Genomic DNA, 15486 nt, shown 5'->3' with positions numbered 1-15486 from the left:
GTAACAATTAAACAGACAATATTTGGAGTAATACCAATTGGTATTTTCACCCCTCTTGTTTTTAATTTTGAACATATTACCTTACTCATTGTTCAAATACGAAGCCGACACATGCACACTTAAAACAAGAGATTAGACGTTCATAAAAATCACACAGACCCAACATAGAACATGGCAAAATGTCAACACGTCTAACGGAAAAACAGCGAGATAAGAAGATAAATTGATAATTTCTAATCTATTTATATTCATAATGTCATTTCTTTTACTTAAAGCGTCAGAATGTTCAAAGTGTTAATTGCATCTATGAATTTCTTGATAAACGCCCAATATTTACTATTGGTACATTCAAATATCCTAATTAATTTTAGCATAATTTTCCGTAATATCTAGCAACAAAATATCTAGCCTTCATATGTCACAATATTTAAGAAATTATAGAACTACATAATCCATTTTCCGTATTAGTGGACAATTGACCATTTTCTTTATCCCCCTGAAGATGATCTCAATAAAGATCGAAACGTCAGCACAATAAAGAAAATGTTTTTCTGACACGTACATCACACCAGACCGCATCTCACGATTTCTGAATAACCATCGACAAACGGACACTAATCACCAACCTTCTTTTTTTTGTAAGATCCTGGTTGAGATAAAAAAAATCCGAAGAAGGTCGTGGGTTCGAATCCCGCTCGTGACACTGACTTTTTTTATCTCAAACAAGAGATTGCATAAAAACAATAATTGATTGAAAAAACTACATAATTTTTATGTAAAATCGCTAAAACTATTGATAATTTCAAAAATATTCCAGATGATGAATAGAATCCATTGCCTATCAATTAGAATCCTCTGTGACATATTTATGGGTAATATAATTTGGAGTAATTTTTTAATTTTTTATGGCATCTATGAATTTCTTTTTAGTCGTTGAATAAAGAATCCCCAAAAGAGTTTAAAAATGCAATGATAACCAAAAACAATTCTGAAATATAGAGAAATAACAAAACCAGTTATTGTCAAGAATTTGGACACGGCAATGAAAATAAAATTCCACGTGCTATGAAAGGAATATCATGTAGTATTAGAAATGGAGTGTTGGCACGACAAAGAAAATGTTTTTCTGAAACCTACATCACACCAGACCGCATCTCACGATTTCTAAATAAATATCGATTAACGGTCACTAATCACCACACATTTAAAAAATACATTTAGGATGTGGAGAAGTGATTTTATACAATGCAAAATATAAATTTCATATTCAATCAAAGTATTTCTACTCACTCAAAGTGTTTGTCTTCTGTGTAATTGTGTCATTCTTGCGTGTCGTGTTGAGAGTGCCAGTGAGATTTTGCTACTTTGTGTTTGGATTTTGAAGCGGTGGGGAAGGAAGTCGATATAGAAAAGACATTTTGGTATAAGGCGTCGGCTTCTTCGAGGTGAAAAGAGCCGACGAAGGGAAAAAATGTGTTGGTAATGGTACGGCCAGATTATCCTTTCAGGATTATATAGAAAGGGATAAATAGGAAAAGGAAAGCTAAATTGTTGGACAATTAGACTATGTGAAAAATATTTGATGTGTGGAATGTAATGTGATGATATAGGTATGTTATCTGTATAGAATTTGATTAATGATATTGGCGTAACTGCGACTGAGTTTACATGTATCTGTTCTGTAATTGATGCTGTGTTCATCTCTGTTGATATAAACCATTTCTAAGAAATTACGTTTAGGTTTGTTTTGTTCTGTAATTAATGCTGTGTTTATCTCTGTTGATATAAACCATTTCTAAGAAATTACGTTTATGTTTGTTTTGTTCTCTGTGTAATATTTTTGGATTTTTGAAGTCGAAATTGTGTTGGTGTTCAAAATGGTGGGTAGGATTGTAGTGCTGTAGGATTTTGCTTGGGTTGCCGGACAGTTTACACAGTTGATCTTGTAGATTACATCAGATTTATTTGTTATTGGTGTGGGCTCTTTAATTTTGGAAAAAAGTGTTTGAATTGTTTTACAATTTTTGAACTCTATTTTGAAGTTATCGGACGAGAGAAATGTATTTAATATGATCTCAATAAAGATCGAAACATTGGCACGATAAAGAAAATGTTTTTCCGAAACCTACATCACACCAGACCGCATCTCACGATTTCTAAATAAATATCGATTAACGGTCACTAATCACCACACATGTATATATAATATTTTATTTTTTTATTGTATTTATTGATGTAGTTCATGTTGGGGCTTTTTCCTTTGCAGCCTACGACGTTCTTGTGCACGTAGTGGCCTGGGGTATAGCCTCAAGTATGCACCATTTGCTGACCCTTATCACGAGTTATGCTCGATAGGTTTTATGAAGTTTTAGAGACAACGGAGGCGATGTGTATTCTAGATCGTACGTATCGTATCTTAGGAGAATTTTTACTCTGTGTGCTATTCACCTAGCAACTTCTAAATAAAATAAAAACAGATAAGGTGTACACATTTATCTAGATTTTGAACATTTTTGAATTTTGATAAACGTATAGGCTGGTATTTATGCAAAAAGATTTTATTAGATTTGGTATCCTTGTATATTACAATCAATAGTATTATTACACATTATTTAATAAAAAAAGATGAAAACTTTTTCATTGAAGGATTGATGATTGCAAATATAATAGTAAATTTTTGTCATAAATTTATGAGAAAAGTGTGTGTTTCTTAGTGACTGGTTGTTTCAGAATTGATTGAAAATATGAGTAGCGGCCAAGAATATCATAGTTTAGAAAAACACCTATTTTCTTTTTTGCCGACGTTTCGACATTTATTCGGGTCATCTGGGGATAAAGTGTGTTGCTATTACGTAATCCAAGCAATAAATAGAAAAATATAATTAATTAACTAGGATTTTATACGAAACCAATTCGTTTCCATTGGAATTAAGTACAATTTTATTGATTTACAAACAAATTGCTCTCGCGCAATGAAAATTATAGAAACTGGTCAGATTAAGGAGGAAATTAATTTGAAACAATTAAAATCAATTGTATAAGTAATAATTTGCAGGTGATTTTATTTTGTGCATCGTCGGAATAACGAAATGATAAATGATGGAGTGAGTGTGGTGTTCAATCCTTTTTAAAGGATTAAGTAGGAACTATCTTTTTAAAAAGGATCGGAATAACGATGTTTAATTTTCTGAACTGAAGTTAAATAGTGACTAAAAAATTTATTATTTTGTTTTAACAAAAACAAATTAATTTTATTTTGTAGTTCAATTTTGTTATTTACTTCCCCCCTCCATCAAAGGGAAAGAAGGGCGTAAATTAAAAGATCACGGTTGAAAGGACCATCCGATCCTTTGTCGTTGGGAGATTAAGGGCAAACCAAGTATCAGCGCTAACTGCCGACTGGTCCAGATTAGCCGGGATCCTGCAAAGTGGTAGGACCTGATTTATTCCTTTCTTCCTCCATTCGGGCCTTAACCAGGAAAGAAAAACAACGGCACGGAAAAACCTCAGATCGACCGCCTGTTAATTTTTCCGGTAATGATTATTCCTAACTGATAAAAAAACAAGTGTATAAGACAAGCTTACTGTTTGGATTATCAAGTTGTTATTTATTTGGCTTTTACAAAGCCGACAGTCGTGGATTACAATTACACCTGATATAATAAAATTAATGAAGCAGGGTGGACAATTGGTGGGGATTTTTATCCATGACTAATGATGGATTATTAAAAGAGGTAAATTGAAATGAAGTCTCAGCAGGGTGTATATATTTAACCATTTACTTACAAACCGTGTGAATAATTACTTTAATGAATGTAGTTCAGTTTAATTAAAATAATCATTAATAATAATCATAATCATTTTACAGTGTTGTTATTTGGCCATATTTGCGTAATTATTGGTCATTTGGTTATTCCGCCAATTCTCACTCTTTACTTTTAAATCCAACTCCAAAGAAGTAGTTTACATTTTCGCTTGTTTTTATTTAGTCCTAATACTTCAGATGATGAGGTCAAAAGTTACTGAATATTATATTTGTCATTTTCTAGCCCAGAAGTTGGACCATTTCCTATTTGCTAAAAGTTCTAGATCACGTTCACGGGCCGCCGAGAACTCTCAGCACATTTCTCTTTGAGCAACAGTCCTCTTGGAAGGAAAAAAAAGTTCGATTTTGACCTATTGTTATGATTTTATAAGAATTAATCATTAAAATCGTTGGTTCTCGACCTATTCCTATTCTCATAAAATGAACATAGAGAAGTAAATTTTTATAATAAGAAAATGAAAAGATATGTATGCCAATTTCTTGATATCGATACCACACAAGTTGACCTAAAAGTAACACTTGAAGACAAAATATATCTTCGCTTGTGCATTTTTGATTTTGAGCCTCATTCTGCAGTCCTGACATGGATGAGAATTGAACTTTTCTCGGTGGTCTTAGCCAGTATTATTGTTTGTAGGATATAACATACAAGAACTGTAATTGAGCTGTTTAAAAATTGAGGAACAGCTCCCTCCATACTGCAGTCCAAGAATTCCCAAAGCTCTCTTACCAGGCCAACATTTCTGCCCTGCATGTTAGGTCAACAGATGAGATGGATATACAATTTGTTTAATGTTCTTGTGTGCGAAACAATATGTCTGTATATCCCAACCAAAAAACACTCTCAAAGCTCTATTATGTCGTAAGAAGGCCAGACAAAAGGCAACATCATCCGATGTCATATCATAGCAGCTGTTAGCACTTGAGACTGATGTACAACTGGCTTCAAACTCTTTCCTCCAAAACACGCTTTAAGCCGGGAACACACTTACCCGATTCTACGCCATGCGACGCTACCCGACGCCTTGCCACGTTTTGGTGGGGTGTGCACATCTATCCGACGCAAGCACACGTCGCGTACAGTCCACAGCGTTTATCACAATAATCACTATCACAATCGCAACTTTCTTCTTTTGTTCTTAATGCACTATTTTGAGCAAAACCGTGTAATAAATTGTTAGTTAAATTTTATGAGCACAACCATCTTATAAATTATTTGTTAAACTTAATTGTTTTAAATAAAGTTACTCCTAATCATCATAATTAAACAATGTTTATAAAAACTTATGAATTTTTGATCTCGTTTAATTTAGTTTACATTAAAATAACATGTAATTAATATAACGACAAAATTACATGTACTTAGTTTGAAATAAACTACAAAAAATATGAGTGTCCTGTTCTGATGCTAACCAACGAAAATGGTGTAATTTTATGAGCAAACCAGTGTAATAAATTGTTCCAATTTTAGTATATGTACCGCCGAAGCGAGTTCAATAAATTGTTAGTTAAATTCAATATATTAAAAAAAAATCTTATTCCGGTGTTTCGATTAATTTTCCACCAAACCATTAAAATTAATTTTTAAAATAAAAACTAATTAATTTTTAATCAGTTAATTTGGTTTATATTAAAATAAGTATGTTGTAATTAATATAACGACAATAATACATGTAGTTTGAATAAAAATATGAGTGTGCACGGGGGTAAAGCAACCTTATGGAAAATCGTAGTTTGGATTTGGGGTCGGGTCACATGGCGTAGCATCGGGTAAGTGTGTTCCTGGCTTTAGTCAGTATACATCAGTGTCGTATGAATCAAAACGAAGTAAGTGAAGTTCATTGGCCAAAAACCTCGTCAAATTTCAACTGATATGTGTTCTTGTCCTGAAGAAGAATTGGCACTACCAAGTATTTAAGCAGTTCGATATAAAGCAATGTAGAGAGAATAAATAATCTTGAAAGTCATCAACGTAGTTAATTGTAATGCAACCGGGGTTGCTAATACAGGAGGGCTGTTAACAATAGAGCAGAAACAATAATGGGTCTAGTATGCTCCCTTTAGGCACACCCGTATTACTATGCTTTACGGGAAGCCATCGCCAAATTTAATTTAGACTGTCCTCGAGGTGTATGCTTCACCAGGACCTCTTACATCATACATCTTCAACTTACTGATAAAACATCAAGACAAACATCTAAATCTTTAGATAAATACAGGAATGTTCTTTTTCTTTAATTTTTCCTTATCCAAAAATGAGTTCTCCTAGTTTGTCAAGTCAAAAAGTGCTGTTTACAGAAAAACAATGATCCACATTTAACATTAAAAAAATTGATAGTTTTTCTGACCCGACGTCCATGTACTGTTTAGATTTACAGCCTCAGTTATGACCTCATCGGCATCATTAGATCATAAACGGTTGTTTAGGTTTAAATTGAACATTCAACATATCATTACTTTAAACCGTAAAAGTACTTATTGTCATAATACATAATAAATTATACATCTGACCTTTCATAAGGCATTAGTTAGCTCTTGACAAAAATTTCTGATCGTGACCGGTCCTCTTATTCATGCCGTGTTTTTTCTGTTTTCTCATTACGGGTCACTTATTCGACTTTTAACGGTTGGAAAATTCGCTTTTGATCTTGTAATATAAACGAACTCGGGGTGAGAAGAAGGTCTGTACTTTCGACCTTGCCGATCCCAATAACAAACAAATGACTGTTGGGTCTATTTTTTACTTGTGACCCGGTAAATATTTGCCAGTGTTGTGCCATTCAGCAGTCAGCATGTAATGTTTCGCTTTTTGGATATTTTTTCTTGATGAAATAGGATGTTAATTTTATCCAACAGAATGTGGTCTTTATACTTTACTCGATTCTATCGTGTCAATTTTTTTCTTTCTATACATGAAGTCTTATATTTTTATGCTATGTATCATTTTGTTTGTAATTGATATAAACTGCATCATTTCTTGTGTTATACCGTTTTTTTCTGTTTCAGGTGAGTTATTTGCAATTTTATTTCGACACGCTTCTCCGAGTAAGTAAATTTTGCTGTACAATACATTGGACTAAAATTCATAAGTCGAAATTCCCCCAGTGCCATTTGGTATCCTGTCAGCCTTGATTGCGACTTTCGTAAACGGCCTCGTACCGCCGACTGTGATGAATGGGCACAGCCCGCCTAAAAAGTATGCAATTACTTTTTCCACTATTTAATTAATGATAGGGCTGATTATCGAACAAAAACCCGGCAAAGATGAAACATTCTTAGGCGTTTTAATTATTTAAAAGGGTGGGACAATATTGACAATTAATTCAATTAAAGTGGGATCATGTTGAGTGGCGGCTTAGTTATGTGAATTGTCACACTCCAATTTAGCCTTAGGTTTTAGTTCTAAACAACAAGCGATGAAAAATATTTGCTTGTCGAGAGAGGACTATTTGTTAGGAAAAAACTTTTCAGGAAGAATAACTTGTAAACGATTTGTTAATCAGAAAATTTAGATTTAAATTTATCAATTTTTATTGTAAACGTAACTCTTTTACGTTCAGAGCGCTTGGTAAACGGTGGTTCAATAATTGTTAGGTTTATTTAAAAAGTCGTGAGAAGTCTATTTTTGTATAAATAATTAGTTGTGTAACGGTTGAATTGAACAATTAAAATGAGGATAAGTAGAAGTCGAAGGAGACCATTTTCGAGATATCCGTCTCTTTCTCTCCCTTTCAAAATCTACATGTATATGTAATATTTTATGATTTTATGAGATTTGCCTCCTGTGGTGGTCTGAGCCTCTGAGGTATGATGAATGGTGGTTTGCCTACCCTCTCTTTCTTGGTCTGTCAGGCGCGTTTCGGCATTTCGTCATTCATCTTCAGTATTTGGTCTGTGTGATTTTCGTAAAGTCAAGGTGTGATTTTTGTGAAGTCAAGTCTCTTTAGGTAGTCAGCCGGTAGAATTAGGCCGGTAGAAATTAACTGCTCAAAAATGAACAGGGATATTACCATTTGTAGTATTTTTATTTTTGTTATAAGTTGCATTAAAATTTAATAGAAATTATTATGTTTTTTACTTAAGGAATATTTAATTGAGGGATTTTAAAAAATAAATCAAAAGTTACAAAAGTGTTTATTTGGCACAATCATTTTTTAAAACAATTAATACCGTGTGTAATGTCCCCTGTTAGCTAAAATATCCGTGCCCCTGTTAGGCATACTTTTAATAAGGACGTCACGAATTTCATAAGGAATTTCACTCAATAGATGTTGCAAAGCTGTTGCACGTCAACTACGCTGCGGATGGTGATCGAAAAGCCTTCTCTGTAACGCATCCCCCATGTCCTCAAGGGAATTGAGCTCTGGTGACTATAGAGGAAGGGGCAGACGGTAAATTCCCAAGTTTTTTTTACATTGATTAACAACTCTTCCCCAATGAGGTCTGACATTGTCATCCAGAAATCGAAATTACCTGCCATTGAGATTCCTGGCTTGAGGGATGTATTCCTCGATCATTTCTTGGACATAACGGACTGAGTCACCTCAGTAAGGTTGCCCTGACGAACTCGTCCTATTGTGTACATGTCAGCCCAGACCACACGTCCTCCTCCAAACTGGGGCACTGTACGCACGCCTTGTTCTCGGTAGACTCTTTGGCTCCTGCTGTCACAGATAGAAATGTGGCTCATCAGTGAACATAACAGCATAGCAATTAGTGTTCTCTTCTAGGCGCACGCTGCACCATATGTCGGGCTATTGCTGCAATGTGGTCTCAAAGGGGCATACGATAAAGGCCCTACCAAAACATCTTGTACTTCATTTAGGAACTGGCGGGCACTATGGAAAGTAAAGTAAAGTAATAAAGTAGTAAAGCGCTGAGATCCGCTACCAGGCCTGCTATTGGCACTTCTATTACAATTAATTAAGGTTTTTAGTTGAGATGAAAAAAAGTTAATGGCACGAGCGGGATTCGAACCCACGATATTCTGCTAGATACGCCGCTGCTCTACCACTTGAGCTATCGTGACTTCGATCTACTCGGACATCAACTCCCCATCTCAACCCCACCTTACGAGTTTTCCCTCCTTTTGCCATTTTTCAAATGTCGTGTAATCGATTTGGATTCTCGACGACAAATGAAATGGCCTCGGAGAGCTTTAGTGAAGTGTACTTCATTTAATTCATTAAATTCACTAATTTCGTGGTCCGCTTGAACAATTAATACATTACAATTAATTATGGTTTTTAGTTGAGATGAAAAATAGCAAAAAGGAGGGAAAACTCTAAAAAAGGTGGGGTTGAGATAGGAAGTTGATGTCCGAGTGGATCCGTGACCTCGATAGCTCAAGTGGTAGAGCAGCGGCGTATCTAGCCGAAGATAGTGGGTTCGAATCCCGCTCGTGTAATTAACTTTTTTTCATTTCAACTAAAAACCTGAATTAATTGTAATGTATCAATTGGTCAAGCGGACCACGAAATTAGTGAATTTAATAGAATAAAAATGAATTATAAATATCCCAATTCTTTCTTGGCCAGTTTAAGATCGTGATGGGGGCGCCTGGTGCTTGTATCTTGGTTTGTTAGTGCCTTGATTGGTTAAGTCTGAATTTTTTGAAGAGGAATCTGTGCACAAGAAAGTTTAATTAGTTTTTCATTACTTAGGATATTTAGTAAAACTGGATTTAAGTTTATTCTGAAATTATAAATACAAAAACAGATCAACCGAGTTATTATGCAAATAAAACTGTCTGTGGTTATCATTAAAATGTTATAACATTTATAAAAGCATATTACACAAAATTAAATATTACGTTGCCAATCATCGATTTTATTAGTTCGACTTGTCAGATATCAATGCCTGTAAGTTTTCCTTTTAGCAAAATGGGCCTAAATTTGTTCTAAGAGGATTCCATGCTCGTAATCACGTTTGTAAGTTTTACTCGATGGGTTTGCCATGTCAAATCCGCCGGGATCGGAATTTTCAATAAAGGTGAGTGAAAATATTTCCGGGGTATTTAAACGGACCCCGTCTAGCCGGGAATATAATTCAACTAGGGCGGTTCGTGCCATGGGTCTTTTGTTCTCCATCGGGTCGGCTCACCTCCCGGATTCCTCGACGTCCTAGATTAACGTATATTTGTTTTATCCACGTGATTATTTACCGTGTTACAAAAGCGATGGTTGTGAGTCAAATATGTTTTCAGACTGGAAATCATATCCGAGACGAGTAGATAGCCCAGACGTGATCTCGGTATGAAACAACTCAAATGTCTTAATAAATAATGAAAACTTCAAAACTACGTCTTTACGTGTCTGTCTTGGCAATAAACCATTAGACCTTGGTATGAGTCATAAATAAAAAAACATACGATCTGTTAATACAAATCTATTGAATACAGTATATTTCGTTCTAATTAACATTGTGCAAATAGAGTAACATGTTTTAATTGAGAAATTATTTCATAACGGTGTGTTTGAAACACAGTGGGCGACTTAGATTGCCCAAGAGACCTTGTTTAAAAAATAAAATACGGTCTAGAAATTTTATTTGGTTTCTGCTCCGGGGAGAGTGACAAGGGTGCAAGGTTGTTCGATTAACTATTCTAATTGAATTTCTGTTTAGTGCTCTTTTGGCCAGGGTTAATTAGAAAATTAAATTGGAAACGGTACCAATTTTGATCCATGTAACGATAACGAACGTTCAAAGCCTACGGGCTTTTACAAACTTAACGCACGGAACCATTCTCGGGCCTGGGGTGAAACTAGTTCGTGGAAACTCGATAAATCCGATCCGTTATCCGATAATCCAGGTTAGCATTGATTGAAAATTCTAAAAAAGCTGGAAATTGATACTGATAACGGGGAAATCGGAAGAACGGCTGAAATTTCAGACCCGTGCGGTCGTAGCCGTTTGCAAAGTTGACTTAACCGTTTCAACAGTTGATAAATGTGGTTAAGAGAAATCAATTGTTGAGAAAACAATGAATATATAAAGTTTCACAAACATTGCTTACCTTAAATGGGCAAAACAAATTTTTTATAAATATATTTTTTATATATTTAGGAGTCGTTTGTTTAGCTAGATAAACTTCACATTGAAATTACCATTCAACCGTACATGTAAAAAAAAAATAATTTACACGATAAATTATTATTCATTATTTTTGAGTGTTATCCATCTTCAAAACATTTTCTTGGCTTTATTCTTTTTAACCCAGCTTCGATTAATTCTTATTTTTACTTTCAAAAATCAAAATTTTCCGTTTTTTTTTTTTTTTTTATCGTATCACCGTAAGTATATTGTAAACTTATGACAAATTTATTTTAGAATTAATTTGACAATACTGACCCTCATAAACGTAATAAATAGATATCATGCGTTCACATTCACTTTTTTTTTGAAAATTAATTAATTAAATTTCAAGAGACTGTCGTAGCCGAGCCGTCAGACCGACAGGTCGTGGGTTCCATTCCCACCGTTACCCTATAATTTTCTGCTTGTCCCTCTCCGACGATAATTCTACATTCTATTCATCAACTCCGGCTTGGGTAATGTAAAAGAAAAAACGCCATTAGAAATATTAAAAAAAGTTCTTTTAGCTGTGGCCTAAACGATCTATTATGTAGAAGGTAAAATGTAAAAACTAAAATAGGAAAGATATCTGTTGAAAAATGTTAATACTACGGATAGATTTTCATTTAGTTATCTTTCGATTTATTAAACTTTTTCAATTCTTATGAATCCTCTCTCCCTCCCTCCATCCCTTCTCTCTCTCCCTCCCTTCTCTCTCTCCCTCCCTTCTCTCTCCCCCTCCCTTCTCCCCTCTCTCCTTCTCTCTCTTCTCTCTCTTCTCTCTCGCTCTCCATCTCTCTCTCGCTCTCCGTCCCCTCTCACACTCTCCCCCTCACTCCCTCTCCCTCACCTCTCTCCCTCTCCACCACTCTCCCCCTCTCCCCCTTTCTCTATTTCNCACACACACACACACACACACACACACACACACACACACACACACACACATTTTCTTTCCTTCGTTTTCTATTTCTCAATCTCTATCTACCTTAATCTATTTTTCCTTCTCACATTTCCTATCTCTTTAACTTTTTCCTCTTTCTCTCCCACGCTCTCCTTCTCAATCACTATATATTAATCTATATATCTTCCTTTACCTTCTTTATTTACTTAGGAAGGTAATTTCCCTAGGATTCGCCTTCCCGAAGAGTGTTCGGTTTCCGGCTAAAGCTTTGCGGTTGAGGACATGTTCTGATGTACCTGTTGTTTTCTTACAGTTTCAGTAGGTTTCTATCTTGTGTTTCCCATTTTTCGGGTTGTACATTCCTTTTTGTGTGGTGAGAAATAGCTACTTTTTTGTTTAAATGGGTGTGATGAGCCTTAGCTTAGAGGAACGTTGATAGCAGAGCATGAATTTGTTGTTTGTAAGGATTTATTCTTTGTTTGAACAGCCTTTTTTATGGTACATTCAATGAAAATTTAAGTTTTTGTTAAAGAAATTTTTTATTATATGAACAGTTTGTTCCTCTACCTGTTCCTATCTTTCAATTAATTCCTTCAACCTAGCAATTTTTAGGTTTTTGAGCATTGACTCTTACATTGTTGTCAACAGCTCTTACAAGTGAAATTAAGTTTTTCCGTTAGGTTTTTTTATAACCAGGAATAAGTAAAAATCGTAGGGTTTCATATGACAACAAAGCTCTTACTTGAGGATCTACGTTATCTTAGTGTAAAACAATCCTCTCGAGTCAGCTAGTCGTTTTTGGTCAATTACCGACTTAAATATCTCCGAAAGTGTACAGTATACACGAGAACTAACGATTTGATTTGGTGGTAGAAACTCCTAATAAAGCTTACACGGTCTTGGGATGTAATCCAGCTTTTAAGTTGTTAACGGTGGTCGTGGGTTCTGCCCTGGATTTTCATCTCTAAATACTGTTTTCGTTGTTAATCAATTGCTGCTTTTAATCGGAATTTGTGCAGTGTAGACTATAATTAACGATTTGGTGTTACGAAACTCATACTAAAGCCAACACGCTCCTTGGACGTAACCCGGCTTTTAGAGTTAACAGTGGGTCGCTGCGTTTTCCCTTGGATTTTCCTTTTTAATTGTAGTTCAATTGCTGATTTTAATCGGACCGAATGCATGCAGTATACACTACAATTAATGGTTTGATTTGGCGAAAGAAGCTCATAATAAAGCACCCTCTTCCAATCCTACCAAACTACACATTACCTTTTGCTTTTAAGCCAGCTTTTGAAGTTGTTGCTTTTTTTCTCAGTCAGTTTGTAAGTACCCATAATATGTTCTCTGATACGTTGAACCGCTTAATTATGTCAAGTGTCGCTGCGATATCTCGTGTCGTTGAGCGTGGGTTATTCACAAAAATTTGAACTTAGTCATCATCAACGTTTGAAGGACAACCTGAGCGTTTTGTGTCTTCGAAATCAAAATTGCCACCTGTGAACCGAGAAAACCACATACGAACGGTACTTTCTCCGATAACTTCATAACCCTACACATCAAAAATTTTCCTGTCAGTCTGAGTTGCAGTTTTCCCTTTGTGGTAATAAAAAACTATTAAATGACGAAATGCGCTATTTCCCTCCTATTTAGTTAAAAAAAATTCAATTAAAAATATGAGATCTCGAACAAAACTGACTTAAAACACCTAAACCTTCTTTAGATTGTGTAAACAATGATTAAATAAACATTGCTTCAAAACATAAGAGTTATAAAATCGAATTATTGAAAAACAACGGACTTTACTAAATATTAAAAAAAGGAAGAGCACTTGATGAACTGAGCTATTTTTGAATTTTTGGCCAAAAATTGTAATAGTCTACTTTATGGTAGATATATATTTTATGTGAACAACGTATTGATTGAAATTTTAACCTTATTCACGACAAAATTGCACTATTTGCGTTTTAACCCGTTCAAACGTTTATTGTTCTACACCGACTAACTTTTCCGCAAAATAATGAAGGCTAATGACGATAGTCACGACTTAAAATTTTCATCATCCAAACTTAGAAGTCTGACTAATACTTAGTCAACCGCGAACCACCTTCGTTTTGACTTCCCACTCGCAGTCGGGTTTCTTCGCCTCGACCCTCCATATGACTCATTGTCAGGCTCCTCGATTAAGCTCTGACGCGCCTGCCAGGCATGGGACCTTAAAGTCTCCAACCCTCCTTTCACAAATTCTCGTCTTCCCCCTTTGAAAAAGTAAATTTTCAATTCTTTTCACATCTGGCCTGAAAATCCTTCGAGTCGCGGGAAGGGAGAAATAAAGGAGTGGAGACGTGAATGGAGGTGGAAGTTGACGTCAGAGCCAAGGACGTACGTCGCGAGGCAGTGAGTGCCCAGTGTTCGGAGCGAAGACTTCTTAAGTGTAGTTTGTCTTATTATTCCGAGAAATCCCTGGAAAAGGAAAATTCGCTATGGGGGGCGACGAAGAGTGCAGGGCGGACATCCCTCCGGAAGACCTCAGCCTCCTCAGGGGCATCCTTGTCTCGTCGCTCTCGAGGGAGAATCTCCCAGTTGATATCCCGCCTCCGCCGCCTGTCGTGCCGAGGAGGAGACGCAAAGTCACTTTTTTGGATACCAACATTTTACTAGGAACAGACGGTGAGGATCCTGTTTTAACGTGATATCTGTCTTATAACCTAGTTATTATTAGAACATTCTTGGCGATACAAACAAAATACCTGCGTTATCTGTAATTGTCAGAACTTAGAATTGGGCATACAGGGAAAAGTTTAACCATGAAAACCATATACCATTAATATAACTTTAAACTTCATTATCTTCGTGTTCTTAAGAACCTGGCATACAATATTTTTAAAATTGGATCTAGCGTTGATAACATATGTTTTTTAAAGAAGTTAACAATAAATATATATGACCATGATTTTTCACTATTATTTCCTAAGAGGATATTAGGAAATCCATTCAAATATTTGATGTTTGGTTCAGTTGACAGATCTTTACCGTTTTTATTGTTGCCACTTAAAAATAATTTTATTAGGAAGTTGTTACTATACAAAACCTTTGACAACAATTAAAAACAACATTTAACTTATTATCTTCACGTTTCCCTTTGCTGACATCAAATTATTCTAAATCTTTGACGTTCGCTGGTGGCAGGATTTGTTTGTTGTTCTTTTAAGAATTATGATAACACCTTTATGAATTTTGGGACTTAGAATTGAGGTGAAAAGGTAGTCATAAAAAACGTAACCATAGCCCATAAAAATTTACATCATCATCTTCCTACTCTTAAGAAAATGACATAAAACCCTTTCAAATATTCTACTGGTTTTGACTGGATTTGTTCATTAAGAAAACGACTTTTTTGTTGAAACTTAGAAAACTGTTCTGAAGACTAACAGTCTAAAAGATAAACGACAAATTTGTCTTTACCATACCTTTTCTCTTCATTTTTAAAATAATATTTGATTTCGCAACTAATAGCAGGATTTGTTCTTTAAGAAATTATAAAACCTTGTAATTGCAAGATTTAGATGACTGTCACACTGTAGGAAAAGGATAAGAAGAGGGGCTATAGACATCTTAACCAATCTAATTAACTTCACATTCAGTGGTGACATCAATGCCTTATGAATATTTAGCTTTTGTG

The 15486-nt window shown here is 35.1% G+C and overlaps 1 protein-coding gene across 18 annotated transcripts in view; it reads left to right on the top strand.

Moving 5' to 3' along the window:
* The window catches only part of LOC106667768 (ensconsin-like), a 296020-nt gene that overhangs the window by 151812 nt on the left and 128722 nt on the right, over positions 1–15486 (top strand). For 4 of the 18 annotated variants that reach the window (XM_014395922.2, XM_014395917.2, XM_014395920.2 and 1 more), the window contains exon 1: positions 14198–14474. The exons of 12 other annotated variants lie outside the window; for them this stretch is intronic. In XM_014395922.2, coding sequence (XP_014251408.1) covers positions 14288–14474 — 187 coding nt within the window. In that variant the 5' untranslated portion in view covers positions 14198–14287. Of the gene's footprint in view, positions 1–14197; positions 14475–15486 lie in introns of those variants that run through there. 2 more of the 18 variants (XM_014395937.2, XM_014395934.2) reach the window with 1 other exon arrangement.

This window comes from Cimex lectularius, unplaced genomic scaffold, assembly GCF_000648675.2.
Source record: "Cimex lectularius strain Harlan isolate CLEC.00 unplaced genomic scaffold, Clec_2.1 scaffold87, whole genome shotgun sequence".
In the NCBI taxonomy this organism is placed as follows: Eukaryota; Metazoa; Arthropoda; class Insecta; order Hemiptera; family Cimicidae; genus Cimex; species Cimex lectularius.
Note: the sequence above shows the minus strand (reverse complement) of the source record. Positions and strands in the feature narration are given on the sequence as shown.